Here is a 22,316-nt window from a genome sequence, read left to right as displayed (position 1 = left end):
GGTGTGGCTGCTGCTGCTGCTGCTGGGGTGTGTGTGTGTGTGTGTGTGGTGGTGGTGGTGGTGGTGCTGGTGGGGAGGGGTGATAATTGGAGTTGGATATGTACACCAGGAATCTCCTGGCTCGCACCGCGGCTTCTTTAAATATTCATGAGGCAGAAGGGAGCCAAGATCCGCAGAGTGATAGCAACAGGATCACATGAGAGCTGCTTCCATTTGCATCAGGCTCCGGCACACCAATCCTAATCCACCGGATGCTGCAGCGCTACAATAAAACATAATGTCATCCCGCATGGACGCAGACTGACGATAATGCCAGGAGAGTACGACGGCAAATTAGGGCCATTGTGTAATGGGAAAAAAATGTGCTGAGAAATAAACTTTAAAAAGTGATGAATTACGAGGAAAAAATGGTCACAATTTATCACATCTCACAAATTTATGAGAAAAAAAACTTAAACCTTCCGAGATTAAATTTTTTTTTCAGACTTTTTTTCATTATTGTTATTATTTTTTTCTCTTATTTTTCTTGTGATATTTATTCATGTTTAAAAGTGCTACCAGTACTGATTTGTGCATAACGTGACTCTAGAAAAAGTCCTGAATATGTTTAGTCTGGATTTCTACTTAAATAAGACATTTATTGATTATGGCCTCCAATGCTGTATCACAGTACATAAAACTTATAGCTACCTCCTGTGTTTATTGCACATCAGTGTGTTCTGCTTCTCTGCCAACTGCTTGTGTCTTTGCAGACTCACCGTTCCCTCTCTTCTTGGGTGATTTGGAAACTCTGCTCCGATTGGACGAGGACACTCCGCTCTCGCTCATGGAGTCGTGGGCTGACGAGGCACTGCCGGTGGTCTCGCTGTCACGGATCATGCTCTCATACCCGCTGCTGCCCCCGCTGTGGTAAAAGAGGGCAGTGCGGCCCATGGCGGGGGGTAACTCCCCGCTGAGGATGCTGCTGTTGTCGCTCCCGTGCCCGCTGCTGTAGCGCTGCGGTCTCCGAGGTGCAGTAATCTTGCTGTAAGGTGATGGTATTGCTGTGTTGACAGGTGACCCGCTGACACTTGTCCCGCTGACGTTACCGTCGCTTCCTGTGATGCCTGACCCCCTGCTGAGCTGCTTCCTGTGGCTCCCTGCTGCCAGCTCGCTAACCCGGCTGTTGGCCGCCCTGCTGATGGCCTGCCTTGTGCCCATGATGGTGCCTCTTCCAGTCTTGGCTCCTGTCCCAGACCGAGCTGGGGACTTCCCAGTTGGAGGTAGGCTGGTGTTGCGTCCAGCAGTGTTATCAAGCAATTTGGGGGAGGAGCTGAGGCTTTTGGAACTGCTGGTGGATAATGTTCGAACCTTCGACCCACCAGAAACTGCTGCCCTGGAGCTGCTGCTACCCTTGACCTGCCCCACTTTGCTTGTTGCTGCAAAGACACCGGGAGAAAGCTGGGAGGAAGAAATAGGTGTGGCAGCAGAGGCTGGAACTCCAAGTCTTGGCACTGATCTGCTGGATTTGCTGTTACCTCCCAGGCTAGCACCACTGTTCTCCCTGAACAGGAGACCAGGTTTGGACCCTACTGAGGTTAGACTGTCACTTCTCTCAAGAGACATCTGACTCCCATAGTACCTAGAAGAATCTGCTTTGGCCCCTCGTGTCTTTAGGCTTGATGATGTCCTGGAATGATCTGTTTTTAAACTAGAAGTCTTGTAGCTAAATGAATCTGCTCGGAGCCTGATGTTGAAGTCTTCCTCTGGGGCCAAAGGTTTAGGGGATGAGGACTTTGCAACATCGCTGCTTGTTTTTAAGGCACTTGGAGACAACACAGTCCTCGTCTTTTGATCTAGGCTCAATTGCCGGGCAGGCAGAGCGGGAGGAGAGATGCTTCCAGATCCAGACTTTGGGATCATGCTGCATTTCTGTCCATTTGATTTTTTTCCCAAGGATGCAAATCTCAGACTACCTGTTCCTGAAGTGCCATCATGACCCCATCTTGATTCAGACGAGCTGTGGGGGACAGAAATCATCCCCAGAGTTGTAGCTCCTCGTGTGAGCCTTGGCATCTTGATAAGAGTATCTCCTCTCCTGCTGCTGGACTTCTCGCAGCCATCCACCACCCTCTGCACTGAAGAGGGCACTTGTGTCTTTGGTGGCCGAGGTACACTGTGACTGTTTCCTCCTGGCTTCTTGGAGATAGCGCTGCTTGTTCCACTTCTCGGTGACTTGCCTGAGGAGAGAAACTCGACCTCTCTAAGATCGGAGTGGCTGCTCCCCTGAAGCCAAAGGTCATCATGTCTGCCTTCCTGTTTGCTGCAGCCTAGAGCAGCGGATGAGGTAGGCTTGGTTTTCCTGGGAAGACTGGAATGGGTGGCATGATGGGAGACCTGGGACAGTGCTGAGGTGTTCAGAGTACTGGCTCTAACTTTGGAACCTTTGAGGGAGGCTTTGGTTGAGTCAGGCGAGAGAGGGCACTTGTTAAAGGAGGGTTTGTTTGGGGTTGCAGGGTCACTGTCCAGCTCCGAGAAACAGACGCCACTGTCATTCAGTGAGCTCTTGGCACCATGCTGCAAAAATGGCTCTCTGTGAAATATACTTGGTGAGGTCTGCATGGTAACACTCTCTGGTGCCATGCATTTGGACCTAAGCAAGAGTCTATTTATGGAATGGGTGCCTTCACTTTGAGCCGAATTCATGCTCATTTCACTTGGCCATGGGCCAACAGAGGATTGTTTACTGCCATTTTGAGTGAACAGCATTTCCTGTGAGCTCGTGGCGACATCAGAGCTAACCCCCGCGGCTCCGTGTTGCGACGTGTATGCATCATACTCATCATTGATGCTGCTGATAATGCTGACAGGGCGAGAGCCTGAGGCTAAAGCCTGCAGAGAGAAGTCAGCGTTGAAGCTGAGGATGTTGGAGGGGCGGCCGTTGTCTGGGACGAAGCCCAGCGGAAGCTCCTCCACCACGGTAAACACCAGTTCATCCTCGCCATTCAGCTCCACGGGCTGCTGCAACGTTACAGTAGTTGTCAGGAAGTCCCTGTCGAGGCACCGTCCTAACAGGGCGGCCCGGAGGTGGCTGACTTCCACTGGGCCTCTGCTCATATGATGGGACCTTTCCAGGATGGGGGACCCTCCTGGTTGTCCTTGCCTCAGTGCCTGCTGACTCATCCCCACTGGAGGGGTCCGACCAACAACCTCGACAGGCTGTGAGGTCATTCTGGACGGCCTTGGTAAAGAGGGCGAGGCAGAGGGCTTGGGTGCAGTTCCTTTGAGATAGACCTTCTCTCGCACCACAGGCTCTGAGTCGTGGGGAAAAGGCCTGCTGGGCTTCACCACACATGGCTGACTGGGAGCAGCTACAACTTTCTCCCCATCTGCACTAGTCCGTTTCGAGCTGTCCAGGATGCCACCAGCCGAGGGGAATTTGGAGAGTTCCTCATCGAGTTTGCTTGTGCTCTCTGAGATCTTCGGGGATGAGGTCTTCTCAGGTTTCAGTGGAGACGTTGCCTCTGCAGGTTTAGCAGCTCCACTTTGTGTCCTGGGAGCTGCTGCTTGTGCCGCTTTGCCCTCTGCAGTGAAGATGGCCGGGCCTTCACTGCCGTCGATGCAGTCCAGCCTCTCCTGCAGCTCTGCAAATGTGTTACACTTAAAGTGATCGCCATCAGACCGTGGCGTGTCTTTGACACGCTTTTTGTTAAGGGAGGGGATGATGGGGACAAAGGCGGGCGGTCCCTCGTTGTCGCTCAGCTCTCGGTCTGAAATGGCCGTCCCTCCGGGCCCGATGTAGATGACGGTGTCACACGAGTGTTCACTGCTAGAGGAGTAGTCAGGATCGCTGGATAATAACAACGGGGTGTCGGGGTCGAGGGCCACTGTCCGAGGATGGAAGGGTCGAAGGTGCGGAGGTCGGTGGGATCGGCCCTCCTCACAGGAACTCTCCCCTCCGGACGAGCTGGAGGCGTACTGCCGACAAGAGAGAGAGCAGCGTGTAAACCCACTGAAGGAAACCATTCAGCAGCTCAACTACACAGCAATAAATTCAAAGGCAAATCAATTTGTGGAGAATCCTACGTCGATGCATCCTAGGGTTAAAAGTGCATGCCACGGGCTACATTAAAATTAGTGTCAGTGAGACGTATAAGCTTGTAACTGATGTTTCAATGTTTTTTTTTTTCCCTATAAAACACAAATAGAGGCTGTCAATCTGCCTAATGAGGGTGAAAGCCGATCTCATCTCAATGCAGAGGCTACATTCTCCCGTAGGAACAGTCATATTGATTATATGTCATCACGCGCTGCAAAAAGCTCCCTGAATTATGACTGTATGACCCAGTGACTGTAAAATAATACAGATTTGCTTTACAGATTGAATTGTTTCTACTGTGTGTGCAGTCGCCGCCGCTGGGAAATCAGGAATACGATTTAAAACGGACTCTCTTTCGACCCCTCAAGCCATTTGAACAACTTCTACGCTTCTAACTCTGACACACACACACACACACACACACACACACACACACACACACACCAGCCTCATCATATTAACCCTTTAACAAGAGAGAAAAAAAATTCACCCAAAAAATAAGCATAAAGTGAATTTTGTTCAGGGGTTTCAATGGGTCAAAGGCCTAATTATTACACAGAGGTGTAAAAAGTCCCAGTTGTTTTCCTTGGGACTGTAAATGAGTGTGCTGCACCGATCCTGCATCTCAGCTGGAAACATGGAGTGTGAATAAAAAACCAGCCACCTTGGGCTTCTTCTTCCTCATGCGGTGGATGCGGGAGGCCAGCTGCACCGTGGTCAGCGTCTCCATGTAGTTGGACGGCGAGTCGGAGATGTGGGCGATCATGGTGGTTCTGCAGTTGATGTTGCCCAGGGATTCGCTCAGCAGCATGGTGAGCTTGCTGTCCCTGAATAATACATCAAGAAACCCCTCGTTAGCCGGAGAAAAAGACCAGAAAAGACGCACCAAACCCCACAGGATCACAGGAACCATTCATTACCGAACCCACCAGTCGGGCACCGACAGGCACAAAGAGGAACTGATGTTCATTTCACATTAATGGAGCCCCACTTTCAACTACATGCCACACGCTGCCGAAACCCAGAGGCTGTGAAGAGGCCGTGAAACCTGATTTCTTTTCTTTTTCTTTTTGTAATGAGAAGCAGGCATATTTAAAACCAACCCGGAAACTTGAATTCACTTGATTTCTTTCAAAAACATGAGGGGAGAAAAGGTGATGAGGAAATTAGCATAAAAAAAATTACTTGAACACTGGTAAAAAAAAAAAAAAAAAAAAAAAAAAGCATGAGACAATTACAATTAGTTAAAAAAAGGAAAAGAAACCTGTTTTATATGTTTGATTATTGTAAATACATATTTGAAATTACAAGCAAATGCGAATTCACTGGATTTCTTTCAAAAACATGCAGGGAAAAATTAATGGAAATGACCATAGAGCAAGTAACAAAATTATCGAAAAAGGAAAAAAAATCATGATATGGCCAAAAAAAAAAAAAAAAAAAATTTAATTATGAAAAAACTATATTTCTAACGATTCAACTGATGTATTTAAATGTCTGATTTCTGGCGAGGCTGCGCTCAGACGCCTCTAATAAACAAACTGAAATTAAACTTGTTCTCATTTTGCTGAGGACCCCCTGGAGGACCCTCAAGGACCTGCTGGTGGCCCCTGGGCCCCATCTTGAACACCAAAGTGCAGGAGGGAATCAGCAAAAAAATTGGTAAAAAAAAAAAAAAAAAAAAAAAACATGAGACGATTACCAAATAATTTACAAAAAAAAAGAAAAAGTAAGAAAACTGTTTTATATCACTGATTATTGTAAATGCATTTTTAAATTAAATTAAGTTAAAAAACAAAAAGTTTTAACGAAATCCTAAAATGAAGTTATCATTAAAAATGAAGTGGTTTTTTTGTTGTTGTTTTTGTTTTTTTGTACAGAGAGTGAGATAATTTCTGTCTGTGTCTGCCTGCATATCAGGCAGACACAGACACAGACACAGCCACAGACACAGACACAGTATTTGGAAGCCCCTGGTGTGGCGGTTCTGGCGGGTTCCCACCTGTAGGGAACGTGCTCGGCTCCGTTGGCGAGGGCGAGGACGACGTTCCCCAACGCAGAGAGAGACAGGCACTGAGCCCCGCCCCCTTCTCTGCTCCGACTCACATCCGTCTCACAACTTCCCAGATCCAGCAGGTGGAGACGACTCCGACCACCTGACACTGAGAGAGAGACAGGCAGAGAGACAGACAGGCAGAGAGAGAGAGAGAGAGAGAGACAGGCAGAGAGAGAGAGAGAGAAAGAGAGAGACAGAGAGAGAGAGAAAGAGAGACACATCACACTTCACACATATGCAGGTTAGAGTTTGGATCGGGCCGAGCCTCAGATTATGTCATGTTGCCTTCAGTGTCATCACGTAAACTCGAGCGCTACACAGGAAGCTGCCCAGAACAGACACTAGTAGAGTTCCACTAAAATAACACCGACGTGACCGAACCTGACCTGAACCTGAACATCATTTCTGAATATTTGTCTGGACCCGGCCCGACCCGGTGACCCAGGTGAGATATCCACACTCTGATGCAGGTAAGTGAGGCTTGTTTCTGGTGTTCCTCTGCATGCAGACAGAACGGGTTACAGGCAGAGAGAGGAAGCTGGACGTAAAGCTTCAGCACGGTCAGATATTAAATCAGTACAAATGAAAAATATTCAACACCAACTGGATGTGACTGGAAAATCCACTGGCACAACCAGCGATCCAAACAGAAAAAGCTCTCAGGCGCATGAATCTGAACTCAGCCCAGCAAGAAACTGCAGAACCTGTGATTACAACGAACCAAACCCCCTGTGAGCGAGAGTTACCGGCCCAAACCCAGAGGCTAAAGCTGTCATGAAACCATCAAATATGGACACACTGCCATTTTCAAAAAACTGAACACCAATATTCACAGCCAGAGAAATCCTGTTTCCCCTTTTTAGCCCGGGCTTGTGCTTTATTCCTCTTTTAATCTCGTACATTTGTGTTTTAGAGCTTCCTGCAGCGACGGCAAAGCGGTTTTGGGTCGGCTCCTGTTGTTTTTACATGAGGGATTAAAAGTGACACGGCTCGACAGGCCCCGACCTGAATTACCAGAGATCAGGCTGGAGTTGAAAAGTTCAGCGGCGTTCGGTCCTGCTGCAGCGAGGGACGAGCGAGGGACGAGCGAGGGACCGAATGGAAACGACAGAGAGGGTCCAACCTTTCAGGACGGTCAAAATTAAACCAATTAAATCGCTGACCTCCCTTCTTTGACTTCCACTAGAAAAAAAAAAAAAAAAAAAAGTCTGACAAAATCACTTCAAGCCAGCATGGACTGAAGCTGCCAAAAATAATTCCTGCTGAGATTCAGCTCACACACATACACACTCAGTGTGTTTCAATTTTCTTGCATGTAAGAATTAATAAAAAAAAAAAAATCTAATAAATAAAGAAATCTGAATCAATAAATAAATATGTAAAAAAAAATTTAATAACTTAGTAAATAAAAAAATTACCTTTTGATTCTTATAACAAAAATCTAATAACTACAAAAATCTAGAAAATCAGTAACAGTAAAATCTAATATTTAAACAAATAAATTAATTAATTAAATAAATATAAATATAAAATATAAGATGATAAATATTAAGGTAAAATTTAAAACTTAAGTGAATAAATAAATAAATAAATAATGGCTAATAATTTTAATCAGTGCAGGATTGATCAGACTGTGATCAATGCAGACCCTGTAGGAGTCTGAGCTGTTTGTCCTGCCTGACTTGCCGTAGCCCTTCAGTCGCGTTTGAACCTGCGAGCTGCTTCCCCGATACGCCGGTGTATTACAGTCATTGTAGGGAGAAAAAAAACCCAGAATATATTCTGAGAAAACAACTCAGAATTTCCCAGATTAAAGTGGTAAATTTGCAAAAAAAAAAAAAAAAAATGAAACAAACATGAAAATTCTGGGATTATAAAGTCAGAATTTTATGGGAAAAAAACTCAGAGATTAAAGTAGTAAATTAATGAGAAAAGAATCTGTATATTTTTTCTCCATACAAAGGCCCTAATGCATTGTCATACTCACACACACACACACACACACACACACTTGCTGCCTTGTTGCTCTTGTCCAGTCTGTCCTGGGACAGGTGCAGGGTGAAGAGGAGGTGCGAGTTCCTCCTCGCCTCCTGGTCGCACGGCGGCCGGCTGCTCCGCCTCGCCGCCAGCGCCGCGTCCAGGAAGAAGGCGGCGCGCTCGGCGTTGATCGCCCGCAGCTCCGTCTGGTTCTGCAGCTGATGGAGAAAAGAGAGAGAGAGAGAGAGAGAGAGAGAGAGAGAGAGAGTAACTGGTTAGGAAGAGGCCCTCCTCATGTCCCGTCCTGTCATGTTGTCGTAACCGAACACATCTCTGTAAACGTGTCCCTGAACGCAGCACGAAGCTGCATGACACAACAGGATAAATCCTACAACACCGTATCAGAGCCGGGGGAGGGGAGGGTCAAATTCCACAAAAAACTTCAGAATTTCAGAGACTGAAGTCATAAATTTACAAGAAGAAGACTCACAAATTTATGAGAAAAAAAAAAAAACTTCTAATTTTCTTAATGAAAAACATGAAGAAGAACCTCCAGAGGAACGTGCCTGCTGGTGCTGCTGGGATCTGTGACCACAGTGTCAGTCAGGCTCACCTCTTCTTCTACACTTCTTTAAAACCTTCATCTGTAACTTTCCATTACATTTAACCTGAACTCGCCTCTAAGTTACATAAAACCACGTTTCCATTCAGCAGGATTACGACGTACTGGGACCACCGGATTTCTGAGTTTAATGTTAATTTATGAGAAAAAAGATAATAAAGTGGTAAATTTACAGGGAAAAACTGGAGAAATTATAAAATCACAAATTTTCAAGAAAAAAAAACAGTGAAGGTGTTTGTCCTCCTCCTGTGGGATCCAGTCTGAAGGAAATCCTGCTGGTCTGAGTCCAGAACCCCAACCTCCTCCTCAGCATCTGGACTCTGAAGAGACGTTGCTGTGACTTGGGCCGATTCAGAAGAAAACAATCTGCTGATTTTTGACCTGAATCTTGGAAATGTAACCCCTGGTGTCGATCCACAATAAGTTCTGCCATGTTCTGCACACAAAGAACCATCATGTCACTCCACGTCTGAGCAGAACCACAGCAGCTTGGCTCTGCACCGATCAGCCACAGCGTGATGACCAGCTGCCTAACATGGTGCAGGTTCTCCTCAGGTCCTGGACTCCTCCGGTCCCCTGAAGGTGTGCTGCGGTGTCACCGAGGCGTCAGCAGGTGCCGTAGGTCCTGTAGGTCCTGTAGGTCCTGCAGGCTGAGGGCGCCGCAAGCCGCTCCTGAACCGCAGGGCCGTCGTCCTGCTGAAAGAGGCCGCTGCCACTGAGGAACACACTGCAAAAAGTCAAAATCTTACCAAGATTATTTGTCTTATTACGAGCAAAAATGTCTTATTTCTAGTCAAAATATCTCATTACACTTAAAATAAGACATGATCAGCTCAGAAATGACTTGTCTTTAGACAATTTTCACTTGTTTCAAGTGAAAATCTACTTGAAACAAGTGAAAATTAGCTTGAAACAAGAAACAAATTTTGCCAACGGAACAAGCAAATTTTTACTTGTGACACAAGAGAACAAGTAAAAATTTGCTTGCTTGTTTGATCATGTCTTATTTTAAGTGTAATGAGATATTTTGACTAGAAATAAGACAGATATTCTTGGTAAGATTTTGACTTTTTGCAGTGCACAGCTTCCATGAAGTTTAGGGAGGTGGGACGTGTCAAAGTCCATCCACCTGAGCGGCAGGAGCCCAGGTTTCCCAGCAGAACACGGCCCAAAGCGTCTCACTGCCTCCATGCCTCCTGGTCGCATGTCTTCCCCAGGTAAGCCACGCACACGCACCCGGCCACCTTCTTCCATCGCTCCACGGTCCAGTTCTGATGCTCGCGTGCCCGTCGTAGGCGCTCTGGGCGGTGGGTGGGGTCGGTATGGGCGCCCTGACCCGTCCCAGAACCAGCAGGAACGTCCTCAGCAGTTTGAGCTCCAGCAGCTCCTCTGTTGGATCAGACCTCACGGGCCTCAGTGAGCCTCGGCCGCCCATGACCCCGGTGCCCGTGAGTCCGTGACCCCGGCGCCCGTGACCCCGGCGCCCGTGACCCCGGCGCTGGTTCTTGGTCGGTCCTGAGCCCTGCAGGGCAGGAACAGCCCGCAGGAGCTGCACCGGCCCGGTCGTCCGGCCGGCGCTCGGCCCTCGCCAAAGTTGCTCACGTCCTTACGCTCGCCTCTTTTTCCTGCTTTCAACACGTCGACTTCCAGGACAAAATGTTCACCTGCTGCCTGATAGGCCCCGCCCTCCGACAGCTGCCACAGCGCTGAACACTCCAGCTGTCAGCGGCCGGGATGCCACGGCTGATCGGCACTCGTGAACTGAGCTGGTTCCTTTGTGGTACGAGGTTCCACAAAGGAACCAGACTTAAAAAAATGTTATTCTCCTGAAATCTCCACCGCAGAAACGAAAAAAAGAAAAGAGAAAATATGAATTTTACAGAAAGAGCATGAAAGAAGCTAAAGCTGGTAAAAGGAAAAAGGAGAATTAAGTAAAGTGAGATAAAAAAAAAAAAAGCAGCAGACAGGAGGAAGAGGAGGAGGAGGAGGAGGAGGAGAGACAGAGCAGACAGAAGGAGAAGGGAGAAGTGTCAGAACTAATTGGATGAATGTGGAGCGAGGAAATCTCCGGGGTGAAGAGGAGGTCAGACAGGAGCAGGCAGAGGGGAGGAGGGAGAGGAGGAGGAGGGAGAGGAGGACGAGGGAGAGGAGGACGAGGGAGAGGAGGAGGAGGGAGAGGAGGACGAGGGAGAGGAGGACGAGGGAGAGGAAGGAGGTGAAGGGAGATGCGCTCCATTTGGAGGAAAGTCAGAATTTCCCGTCTCTGACCGGAACGCCCAAACACATCCAGCCACGAGCCTGACACACGGCCAGCCGTCGCATTTCTTTCATTTTTATTTTATTTTATTTTTTTTTTATTAACCCTTTACTGAAGCTGGCAGGTCCCACCGAGGTTTCTCTTTCCGAGGCAGCAGCTCCAAGACGACTCCCAGGAAACAGGCGGAGAACAGACATCAGAACCAGACACACGGAACATGTTTGGCTGAGAGGGAACGCCGAGTCCGGAGCGTCGCATCCCCTCACCGAGCTGCACATCTCTACTGTGTTAACATTATCTGCAACTGTAATTTTCAGGTGATTTTTCTCCTCACCTGTTTATGAGAGAAATCGAGCGAATCTGGGTTTCAAAGGGTTAATTTTGCTGTTAATTAATTCAAGATTATTCAAGATTATTTTATCACGATGTCATAATCTCACCTCAGCGCACAATTCTGTCTGCATTAGAAATACTGGGGCCCAGTCAGTGAGCACGTTTACATGCACACCATAATCCTGTATTATTCAGAATATCCTCCATAATCCGGTTGTGTGAGTCATGTAAACACACCGAACCAGATTAAGGTCAGATTCCAGTTTTTCATGTTGGAGAATATTCCGGATCAGACTCCTGGCATGTGCCTGTTCCAACCGGAATATTGTGCCATGTAAACGCCTTAATCTGAAAACGCCCAGAACCAGAATATTCAGTCACGTCTGCGCATGCTCGACTTGCAAGGAATCCTGGGGCGTCTTTGTTGCTATGGTTACTGCAGGCGGGGAGGACAACCTGGCGACCAGCAGCCAGAGCCAGGAGCTGCAGTCTGCCTTCAGCTGAGCAAACACTGAAATATAATGGAGGATATCGATATATCTTCTTCTTCTTCTGTATTTCCGGCAGACCAGATGCCTATACGCGTGCTGCTGCCACCCGCAGGCTGAGTGTCACATTACATAAGAGAGTGGAATACAGTTGTCCCTCGCTATAACGCGGTTCACCTTTCGCGGCCTCGCAGTTTCGCAGATTTTTTTTAGTGCAATTTTGCATGCTTTTTTTTTTTTTTTTTTTTTTTTTTTTTTACAGTGCATTGTGTTCTGCGTCCTGATTGGCTAAGGGACTGTAGACCATTGTCAGTCAGTCTCCTCCGTGCCGTGTCTCCTGTACAGTACAGAATGCCTTCATTCTATGATACTGGACTTATTTTTCTACGAAGGTTTGAACTTTGAGAGTTTAAACAAGAGAGAAAAGTGAGAAAATGTTAATGCCTGTCTGAGAAAAGTGTATAAAGTGTGTAGTGAGGGGTTTTACAGCCTTAAAACATCTAGAATAATTGTAAAAAATTAAGCTGACTACTTCGTGGATTTCACTTATTGCGGGTTATTTTTAGAACGTAACCCTCGCGATAAACGAGGGACCCCTGTACACCGAAACACGGGAATATGCCGAGTAACATGTAAACAAAATATTCCAGCTGCTGCACATATAAACACCTTATTCAGAAAATGACCTTAACCAGAATATTGACCCAAATCAGAATATGGTGTGCAGGTAAACGGACTCACTGATCAATATCTGGAATCAAATCATCACTGATCAGTTTATAGCATTTAGCCCCACTGACCGTCACATATTCTGCTCTGTTTAGCTCAGTGCTGCCCCCCGCTGGACAAAATCTGCACAGTCTGGGTGGACTCTGGCATGGTGAGCAGTCACATGAACTGATAAACCATGAAACTGTGAACAGTTTGAATAAAAACAGGAGGGATTCGATAAAAGAGGAGGTGAGAGGAGGAGGTGAAGGTCTGCTTCCTACCTGCGATCCACAGACGGGATCTTCTCGCAGGGACACCCGGCCCGGCGCCTCCTGCTGGCCGCCCGTCCCGGAGGAGCAGCAGGGGGAGGAGGAGGAGGAGGAGGAGGAGGAGGAGGCGAGGTGGGCCAGCAGGTCGGTCAGCGTCTCCTCCCGGCCGGAGATCTCCACCGCCGACACTCGGACGGAGAAGCGAGCGCCGGCCTTCTCCCGGCGCTCCTCGATCACCTTGAAGAGCCAGGAGATGGCGGTGGGAGCCACGCCCAGGCTCTGCGTGGAGCAGTCCCGGCCAATCATGGTGTAGGTCTTACCTGGAGGGGGCGGGGTTTCACAACAACAGCAAGAAATCATGTTTGACTCAGGACCTCCATTAATATGAGGGATGCACCATATTGGAGTTTTGTCTGTTTGCAGGGAACATCGAGCCTCTCCTGCAGGGGAATTAACATTTTATTATGCCTGCTCTTATTGTGAAGGCCCAGTGGCTTTCACAATACACTGCGTTCCAAAAGGCACACACTCCACTGGGCAAAATAAGAAAACTACCTCAGTTTAGATTATGGAAAACACGCCGTAGTTATTTTTTCTGTCAAACCAAGCTGTCAGGTCCTGGCTGCTGAATGGGGCTTCCACAGGTCGGCCTGTCACTTCAGGCTGACACCCATATTTCATTTCATCATCATCAAAACTCTGAGATTGTGAGATTAAATTCACAAATTTAGGAGAAAAACATCCCAGCTCTGTGCTGCTGGATGGAAACACGACGGGCTGAAGACTCTGAGGGGGGAAAACTGAAGCTCCAGCCCCAAATTTTCTTAAATCAAGTGTCATTTTCCAGATCCTGCTGCGGCTGATCTGCCTTAATCTGCCTTAATCTGCCTTAATCTGCCTTGTTCCAGCAGATTTATAGCGGAGGATGATCTCATCCCACTGGCAGGTTTTTTTTTCCTCTTTCTACCTTGACATTTAACGTGTGAGCCGACTCAATGACTTTCTTCAGGACAGGAGAAATCCCTTCAGAATTAAAGCCTCAAATTAAAGTGCCGACTGTCAGCTGGAGGTGAAACCAACAGAGGAAAGCAGGACACACTGATATATATATATGTGTGTGTGTGTGTGTGTGTGTGTGTGTGTGTGTGTATATATACATAAATATGTCAGTGTGATGCTGCTGCTGGTTCTCTGTAAGATTTGCTGTTTTTTCTGATACTATTATCATGATTATTACTTATTACTGTCAACTATTTACTGTTATTGTCATTATTATTAATATTATTATTAACATTATATATGTAATAGTATTTCTAATATTGTAGTTTTTTCATACATTTGTGAGTTTCTTTTAAACTTACACTGTTCATTTTCAGGTATGGCTTAATATTCATGGACGTCCTGGCTGTGAGAACAGAGCTCTGGTTAACAGCCAGTGGGCGGGGCTCATTTGCATATTCATACCTCTTCACATTTTTAATGAGGGAATGATTTGGAGCTGCATGAAAGGCACTGAGGTGTTTCAAACCTTTAAACTGTGTGATACTGATGACCAGAGGCTCGATAAACGAGTCAGTAAAAGAGTGTGACACACTTTACTGCCCTCGGTGCACCGTTGCCATAGCAACTACCCGCAAACACCATTTTATCCTGAACCGGCCAAACGACCTCGACCAAGAGTTCAGAATCTGTTCAAAACCTGTAGCTTTCTCCTGCGAGTGTGTGTGTGTGTGTGTGTGTGTGTGTGTGTGTGTGTGTGTTACCCAGGTTGGCGTGTCCGAAGCAGAAGATGCAGCCGTCGGCTCCGTTCACCACAGACTGGATCACCTCTGCCACCGTCCCTGAACACACCTCAGCCTATCAGGACAGAAACACCTCGTTAGTGACGGCCAATGACACGCCAGCACATGTCAGGACTGTGGCCAATCACAGGCGAGCTGGGCGGTGAGGGCGTGGCCGAGCGAGCACAGCGTTTCTATCCCCGACGCTCGAGATCAAGAGTCCGTTTCAGACGATTCACATGAAAAATACCCAAAGAAAACTGCAATATTAGAGCAAAGAAGAGCACAGATATTATATTAACCAGAATGCAAATGACACCAAAAGAACAAAAAGGAAGGAAAACTGGAGGAGCAGCGAAGAAACGAGGAAACATGAAGATGTCAAAACAGAAGCTGCAGAGGAAGTGAAAGGAGGTGACATGGAAATATTCCAGAATCTGAAATATGAGCAGGAAGAAATAAATGAGCTGTTTATCTGCTGAGTCTCAGTGCAGTGACAGATAGATACATCTGTCTGACACACACACACACACACACACACACACACACACACACACACACACACACGGTCTCCCACACTCACAAACACACACACACACACCTCTCTGATCTGCTGCAGATCAGCATGTTTCTGCAGAGTGACGCCTCTGTGATGAAGAGCTCACACTCTGGCAATATCTTTGATTCATATTCGTGGGGAAAACAGTTTAGAATGAGATACTGTTCTGTTGTTGTTGTTGTTGTTGTTTACCTGGATCACACAGATTGAACCTGCTTGGTGCTCTGGAGCGCCTCTAACAGGCCGTGATGTCACCCTGCAGGGACGCTGCTGTCAAGGGATCATTTGCTTTGTGTTCATTCATATTTATTAATAATAAAGTTAGCTGGTGATATATAGAGTTAATAGTTAGTTACTTTTAAATATAGTTAATGATGCATGTAATTGTCTTATTTTTTTAATTTATAACATTATAATGTTATAAAATAATAATATACCAGATGTTCTAGTAATTGCTAATTCACTAATTGCCTTTCCCCACGATGGTTTTGAGACAAATCAATTTCAGCACTGGCAAAGGGGTTGCTAGGCGGTTGCTACAGTGTTTCGGCTGGTTGCTAGGGGGTTGCTACAGTGTTTTGGCTGGTTGCTAGACGGTTGCTACAGTGTTTCGGCTAGTTGCTAGGGGGTTGCTAGGCGGTTGCTACAGTGTTTCGGCTGGTTGCTAGGGGGTTGCTAGGCGGTTGCTACAGTGTTTCGGCTGGTTGCTAGGCGGTTGCTACAGTGTTTCGGCTGGTTGCTAGGGGGTTGCTAGGCGGTTGCTACAGTGTTTCGGCTGGTTGCTAGACGGTTGCTACAGTGTTTCGGCTAGTTGCTAGGGGGTTGCTAGGCGTTTGCTACAGTGTTTCGGCTGGTTGCTAGGGGGTTGCTAGGCGGTTGCTACAGTGTTTTGGCTGGTTGCTAGGCGGTTGCTACAGTGTTTTGGCTGGTTGCTAGGCGGTTGCTACAGTGTTTCGGCTGGTTGCTAGGGGGTTGCTAGGCGGTTGCTACAGTGTTTCGGCTGGTTGCTAGGGGGTTGCTACAGTGTTTCAGCTGGTTGCTAGGCGGTTGCTACAGTGTTTCGGCTGGTTGCTAGGGGGTTGCTAGGCTGTTGCTACAGTGTTTCGGCTGGTTGCTAGGCGGTTGCTACAGTGTTTCGGCTGGTTGCTAGGGGGTTGCTACAGTGTTTCAGCTGGTTGATAGGCGGTTGCTACAGTGTTTCGGCTGGTTGCTAGGGGGTTGCTAGGCGGTTGCTACAGTGTTTCGGCTGGTTGCTAGGCGGTTGCTACAGTATGTTGGCTGGGTGCTAAGGGGTTGTTAGGCGAGAGCTACACCCATGACTCCATCTTATTTATTTTTCCTGATAGAAAACAAAGTTACTCTGGTTGAACACCAAAAAAAAAAAAAAAAAACGAAATAAACTGAAGGAGCTGAAGGAGGTGAAGGAGGTGAAGGAGGTGAAGGAGGTGAAGGAGCGGGGAAAAGTCGAAAAGAGACGAGTCACTGACTGTAAAAACCGTGACAAGGAAACCCCTGTGAGCGTCTCACCTGGGAGGCGTCTGGAGTGAAAACGGCGTCGAACGTGAACGTCTTTGGCGCGGTGGCCGGCGTTCGCCTCTGGGTGGCGCCGGCGGGGGCGCTGGCCGCCGTCTCGCAGAGCGTCAGCTGCTTCTTGCGGGCGTCGACCTTCAGGAAGGACGTGGACTCGGAGGCGTCGCTCTGCACCGAGCAGATCCGGACCATCACCCGCACCTGCAGGCACAGCGCCACCCAGTCAGCTGCTCGTCTGCGTTCAGACTCATTTTCAGGCATTTTATTTTCTATTTTTCAGTAAGCTTGATATTTTGTTTTTACATTTTTTTCCCAAAGTGTTCCTGTAATGTGTGCAAGGAGCTGCTCGGGAGTTCGAGTTGCCTCACTCAACCAAATAAAATACAGACAAAAGTGAAGTTCACACATTTTGTTTTCAGCATATGAACACATTTTCTTTCATTTCTTTTCAAAAATATTCTGAAAATTAAAATTAAAAATAAAATTAAAATGCATGAATGAATAAATAGCGTATGCATAAAAACAAAATATAGAAATAAAAATAAATACAAAAAAGTAAAATAAATAGTAATAATAATAATAATAATAATAATAATAATAATTATAAAGTAAAATCCGTGTAACTAAATTACAGAGATTATAATCCTGTCCAAACAGGGTTTTATGGGATGCTTTGGTCAGTCTGGGGATTTGAACCGGCGACCTCGCAGCCGCAGCGTCTCGGTGGATCTCGACCGTGGAAGCCCCACGTCCCCTGGGGCTTCCACGTGTCCATCAGACGGGACGCTGAGTCGGCGCTTCGCCAAAAGCCAATCACCACGGCAGCAGTTTTTTAATGATCTGCCACTCGGAGCCGCTGGAGCAAATCATCAGCCTGTAAAACCTGAGAGCCATCAGAGAGCGAGGAGGGACCTGAAGGGCACAGGGACACACACACACACACACACACACACACACACACACACACACACACACACACACACACACACACTCTGTCCCCTGACTGTGACTGGAATCTGAAGTGCACACAGAGGTAAACATTTAGACATGTTCAGGGTTTTAAAGACTTTTTTGGCAGGTCTGCTTTTATTTTTTTTACAGCAGAGAGCGAGGATGACCTGCAGCAAAGGGCCTGAGGTTGGATTCAAACCCGGGACGCTGTGATCAGGACTTTCCTCTCCAGAAGGTTCCTCTGCTCTCCTCCCAGAGCGAGCAGTGGGGTTTCAGAGCTGCCACATCACTCCTCCTCCCTTTCCTCCATTCATTCCACTACGATATGAACATGAACTTTCAGAGCCTTCACACTTTCTTCACTCCAGTTTTCCATCAGCCCAATAAAGTCCTCCACATGAGTTTTCCTAAAAGCAGCAGCACTGTTGGCTTTTCAGGACCTTTTTGAAATAAGGGGCCCTGGTGGTGCGTTCAGGGGCCGTCCGACAACAGAGTCCCTGTAACGGTGACACCTGGAGACCCGGGGCTCTGCTCTGACCTTCAGACCTCATCCACCAAAATTACACACCAATTCATTTAAAAAATGCAGGGATGCTGATTGTGTCTTCGTGTTGTGTCTGTCACTGTGTGTGTGTGTGTGTGTGTGTCGCCTGTGGATCTCAGCCAGTCAGACCGCCCGCTAGAAAGGCCCAGAGGATTGTGGGAAGTGTAGTTACAGATCAGGATGATAAACAGATAATCAGCTGTCAAAACGCCGACACCTCTTCAGTCTGACCTCGTTAAGGTCAGTCAGTCAAATCAGTCCCTTTAAATTATTGTCTCTCTCTCTCTCTCTCTCTCTCTCTCTCTCTCTCTCTCTCTCTCTCACTCTCTCTCTCTCGGTCTGTGTTTGTGGCAGTGGAGAGGATCCATCAGAGGTGAGGAGAGCACTGGGCCTCTGGGGTCGACCGCATGGCTTTAACGTGACGATGACGGGATGGGACGGGATGGTTTAGATGCAGGACGGGGGGAAACACACTTCTAAATAATAAATCTTTTTTTGGTCTTGTGGTTTCTGGGTAATGTAGTCCATGTTCACCCGGCCGCCTCGGGCTGAGCGCTGAAGCTTGATGACGTCCTCTTCACAGAGTCCATGTCCTTGGTGTTTCGGTGTCTGGTCACGGGACAGTTTCTCCTCCTCCTCCATCTGACCGGCCTCTCCTCCGCCCTGTGTCCCGCGCCGCCTCCCCCGTCGCCAGGGTCCGCCGTTTAAGTTTCCCGAAGCCGCTAATCGTACATCTGGGCCGCAGCAGCTGCAAGGGAGCGGTTAATGAGCCGCGGCGTCGAGGAGGCAGAAATAAAACAGCATTTTAATGAGGCAGCAGCTCCTGCTGCTTGAATACTGATTGGGAGTTTTTGCTGCTCTGCAGTTCTGTGCCCCGAGCTGGGACGTGCCGGTGGCGGTGGCGGAGGCGGTGGCGGCTCCGTCCCGGGTGAAATGCGCCTCCAGGAGTCACAGCCGAGTCGTGGGTGGTTCATCATGCCGCCGTGTCTCTCAGGTTAATGTCCTCTGATCGCCCTGCAGGAGGCTCGGAGGCTCAGGAAGCAGCTTTTTAAAGTTGTTTTTGTGGCGGCAGGGAGCTCTTGATGTGATGTGAGGCTGTTTTACTGCGACACAGATTCATCCTGTTCATCTCACTCACTCTGGACGAGGCAGGGGTTCAGTGCCTTGCTCAAGGGCACTACAGTTAATTCAGAACTCTGCTGCCAGACTTTTAACCAGAACGAGAGAGAGAGCAGATCAGCCTCGGTTTGGGTTAGGGTTAGAAAGTCGCCATGAAATGACTTCACATGACCCCCACTTCCTGTCAAACAGAGCGTCTTAAACAGTGACATCATCATCCTGCACCAGTGGCTGTATATTAAAATTTCAACCAATAAAACCCTCACAAATCTTTAAACATCCTCTCTCATCCACCTGTCCCTTCAAAATAAAAGTGTGTTTCTCTCCCTCCTTGTACTTTGTACTGCACCATGTCCCGCCCACACTTCCTGTTTCAACAGGAAATACATCAAATCAATAAAATGAGGGTCCATTTCATGGGGTCTTTAAACTTCTTTAACTTGTTTTCAGGCTCTTAACGGTTTGGGACCGGCCTGCACTGAATCTTTATCATTTTATAAATCGCCAGATAAATAAGAGAATCATCAGCGAAGGCTTTTTTTAACTAGAGAGACTGGTTGTGGTAACGTGGAGATTTGCTGCAGCGAACAGACGGGACTCGGCAGTTTGTCTGGACTCAGACGAAGCAGCAGAGACAAACTGACAGTCAAATCACTGAAAACCACAACAACTCAGGACTTTTGTTGTTTTTAGATTTAGTTTCATGGGGAACAGGACAAGGCCGTCCGCTCCCCCCGGCAGTATTTACCATTTGCACTGAACCTTTTGCAGCAGCTGGTCGCCGAAACAAACCCCCAAACAAAAAAAAAACAAAAAAAACAAGAATGCACACAGAAAAATTCTGAACCAAGCAAACTGACATTGGAAACAAGTGGAGGATTATCTCCTCCCACTGGGGGATTTGTGAGCTCGCTGCAGGAAAAACAGACTGAAGGTGGTGAGATGCTGATTTATTCACGCCGAGTCAACTGGATTTGTACAGGCTGATATCACAAAGTACACATTTACCTCAAGGGGATTTACAGCCATACAGCATCCTCTGTCCTTAGACAGTCACGCTGGAGAGGAAACTACTCCCTTAATAATCATTTTTATTATCATCATCATCATCATCATTATCATCATCATCATTTTCTTCCACAGTGCAAAGCTTCTCTGAAGATCCAGCAGCTTCCACTCGGTCAAATATTCAAACCCAAACCGCTGCACCCGTACAGCAGATGGAAAAGAAAAGGACATGTTGTGAGCATCATTTTGGCTGCGCCCCCCTGTAATCAGCCGGCGAGTTTGGGATGTTTGGAAACCGTCAGCTCTCAGCCGGGACCTGAAATAAAGCTCTGCGGCCTCTGTGGGCTGGAACCAAGCTTGTAATGATGGAAATAAAAAGGCAGCAGGACGTTCAGGAGGAAGAGGTTTTAAACCAGCAGAGGTTTTCAATTACAGGCCATCATGACTCAGCAGCTGCTGCCGTCTGACTGGGAGAGAAACCTGCTGACTCATGCTCACGATGGGACATGTGTGAGCTTAGTTTGACTTGAAGGCCAAGGCCGCGCTAATCCAGAAACAAAATCTGGAAATGAACATAGGTGCTCCTCTGCAGATCTCTGGAGGAAATCAAAGGGTTTATTTACCTTTTTAGTGGGAACAGCCAACTTTCCCAAAACTGGAAATGCTGGTGTGAACAGGAAATGGTTTAATAATACAATAGAAAAGAACAGAAGAGATCTTTACAGTCCACAAGTGGAAATTTGTCTTCTGCTTTACGAGCCATAAAGACATTAAGTAAAAAAAAAAAAAAAAAGACATAAAAATATAAAACAAGACATAAAAGAGGCAGATAAAATATTATCTATTATCTCTTATATCTATATATTTTCTATTTCTTATTAGTCTTTATTCTGGCTCCGGTGCCTCCTCGTTGCACATTGATGAGATTTATCATTTCCTCAGTTCATTTAATGATTTATTTATTTTCTGAGGGAGTGGGAGGGGTGTTGTTTTATTGTTTTAGAAGCACTGTGTGTTACATGTATTTGTACCAAAAGTTCTGCTTGACTGATTGATTGACTGATTGATTGATTGATTGATTATAATGTACAGAGTGCGCTCTGTGAATAAAAGGTTTTGTTTTCTCTTACCTTGCCCATCCCGGGGCTGTCCTTGACCTTTGACCCGGCCCGCAGCAGGCATGGTGGGATGGCGGGCGGCGAGAGCTGCAGGGCGCCGCTGAAGCCCCCGGTGTAGAGCAGCGGGCCCGGGGCGTCGCTGGGCGAGCGGGGCGGGCCGGCGTGGGCCTTCTTCCGCCGGGACAGGCTGAGCTTCTGAGCGGCCCTGAGGACGAGACGAGACGTTCAGCACCCAGAGACCATTACCCCGTCCCGGTCGCAGTGTGTGAACGGAGAGACACACTTAGGAAGTTACAACAATAATAATATGAAGAAGAAGAACAAGAAGGATATACTGTATTTGTTTAACAGTTTTCTGTCCAAACACAGGAACAAGGTGCTGCACAGAAAGAACATAAATCACAACAAAACAACTCACAGCACAACAGTGTACAAAAAAACAAAACAAAAAAAAAAACCCAGAGCCGTGTCTCAGGCCTGCAGCTGATCCCCTCAGCAGATTCTACTCTGACATGGGATTCAGGAACAAGGAGATCCTGCTGATCTGAGCCCAGAATCAGCAGATTGTTTTCTTCTGAATCGGCCCAAGTCACAGCAACGTCTCTTCAGAGTCCAGATGCTGAGGAGGAGGTTGGGGTTCTGGGACAGGCATCCCAAAAAAACGCCCTGAAATTGGATTGCCAGCTCCTCTGCAGGACGTCTGAGGCTCCGTGTTTTTAGGTCACACCTGAAGACACGGCAGCTGTTTCCAGTGTGAGACGTGAGCAGGAGGCTCAGTCAGTCTCGGCAGTCACGCTCAGACACCGGGTCACGTGTTTTGGGTGGCTGTCCCTGCGGATGCGGCGCGGTGATGGATTGGTATTTTGGTGACCTGGAAACCGCCTTCGCCTGTTCCTGCAGTTCGTCTGTGTTTGT

The 22,316-nt window shown here is 47.4% G+C and overlaps 1 protein-coding gene across 1 annotated transcript in view; it reads right to left on the bottom strand.

The window, feature by feature from the left end:
* kif26aa (kinesin family member 26Aa) overlaps positions 1–22,316 on the bottom strand; it is a 32,817-nt gene that overhangs the window by 5,673 nt on the left and 4,828 nt on the right. Inside the window, exons 2-10 of the mRNA XM_030046528.1 lie at positions 21,414–21,606; positions 16,659–16,862; positions 14,555–14,648; positions 12,804–13,111; positions 8,146–8,329; positions 6,081–6,240; positions 4,743–4,905; positions 3,358–3,957; positions 759–3,291 (exon numbers count right to left, since the gene is read on the bottom strand). Coding sequence (XP_029902388.1) covers positions 759–3,291; positions 3,358–3,957; positions 4,743–4,905; positions 6,081–6,240; positions 8,146–8,329; positions 12,804–13,111; positions 14,555–14,648; positions 16,659–16,862; positions 21,414–21,606 — 4,439 coding nt within the window. The remainder of the gene's footprint in view (positions 1–758; positions 3,292–3,357; positions 3,958–4,742; positions 4,906–6,080; positions 6,241–8,145; positions 8,330–12,803; positions 13,112–14,554; positions 14,649–16,658; positions 16,863–21,413; positions 21,607–22,316) is intronic.

Source organism: Myripristis murdjan, chromosome 24 (genome assembly GCF_902150065.1).
Source record: "Myripristis murdjan chromosome 24, fMyrMur1.1, whole genome shotgun sequence".
NCBI classification, from domain to species: domain Eukaryota; kingdom Metazoa; phylum Chordata; class Actinopteri; order Holocentriformes; family Holocentridae; genus Myripristis; species Myripristis murdjan.
Note: the sequence above shows the minus strand (reverse complement) of the source record. Positions and strands in the feature narration are given on the sequence as shown.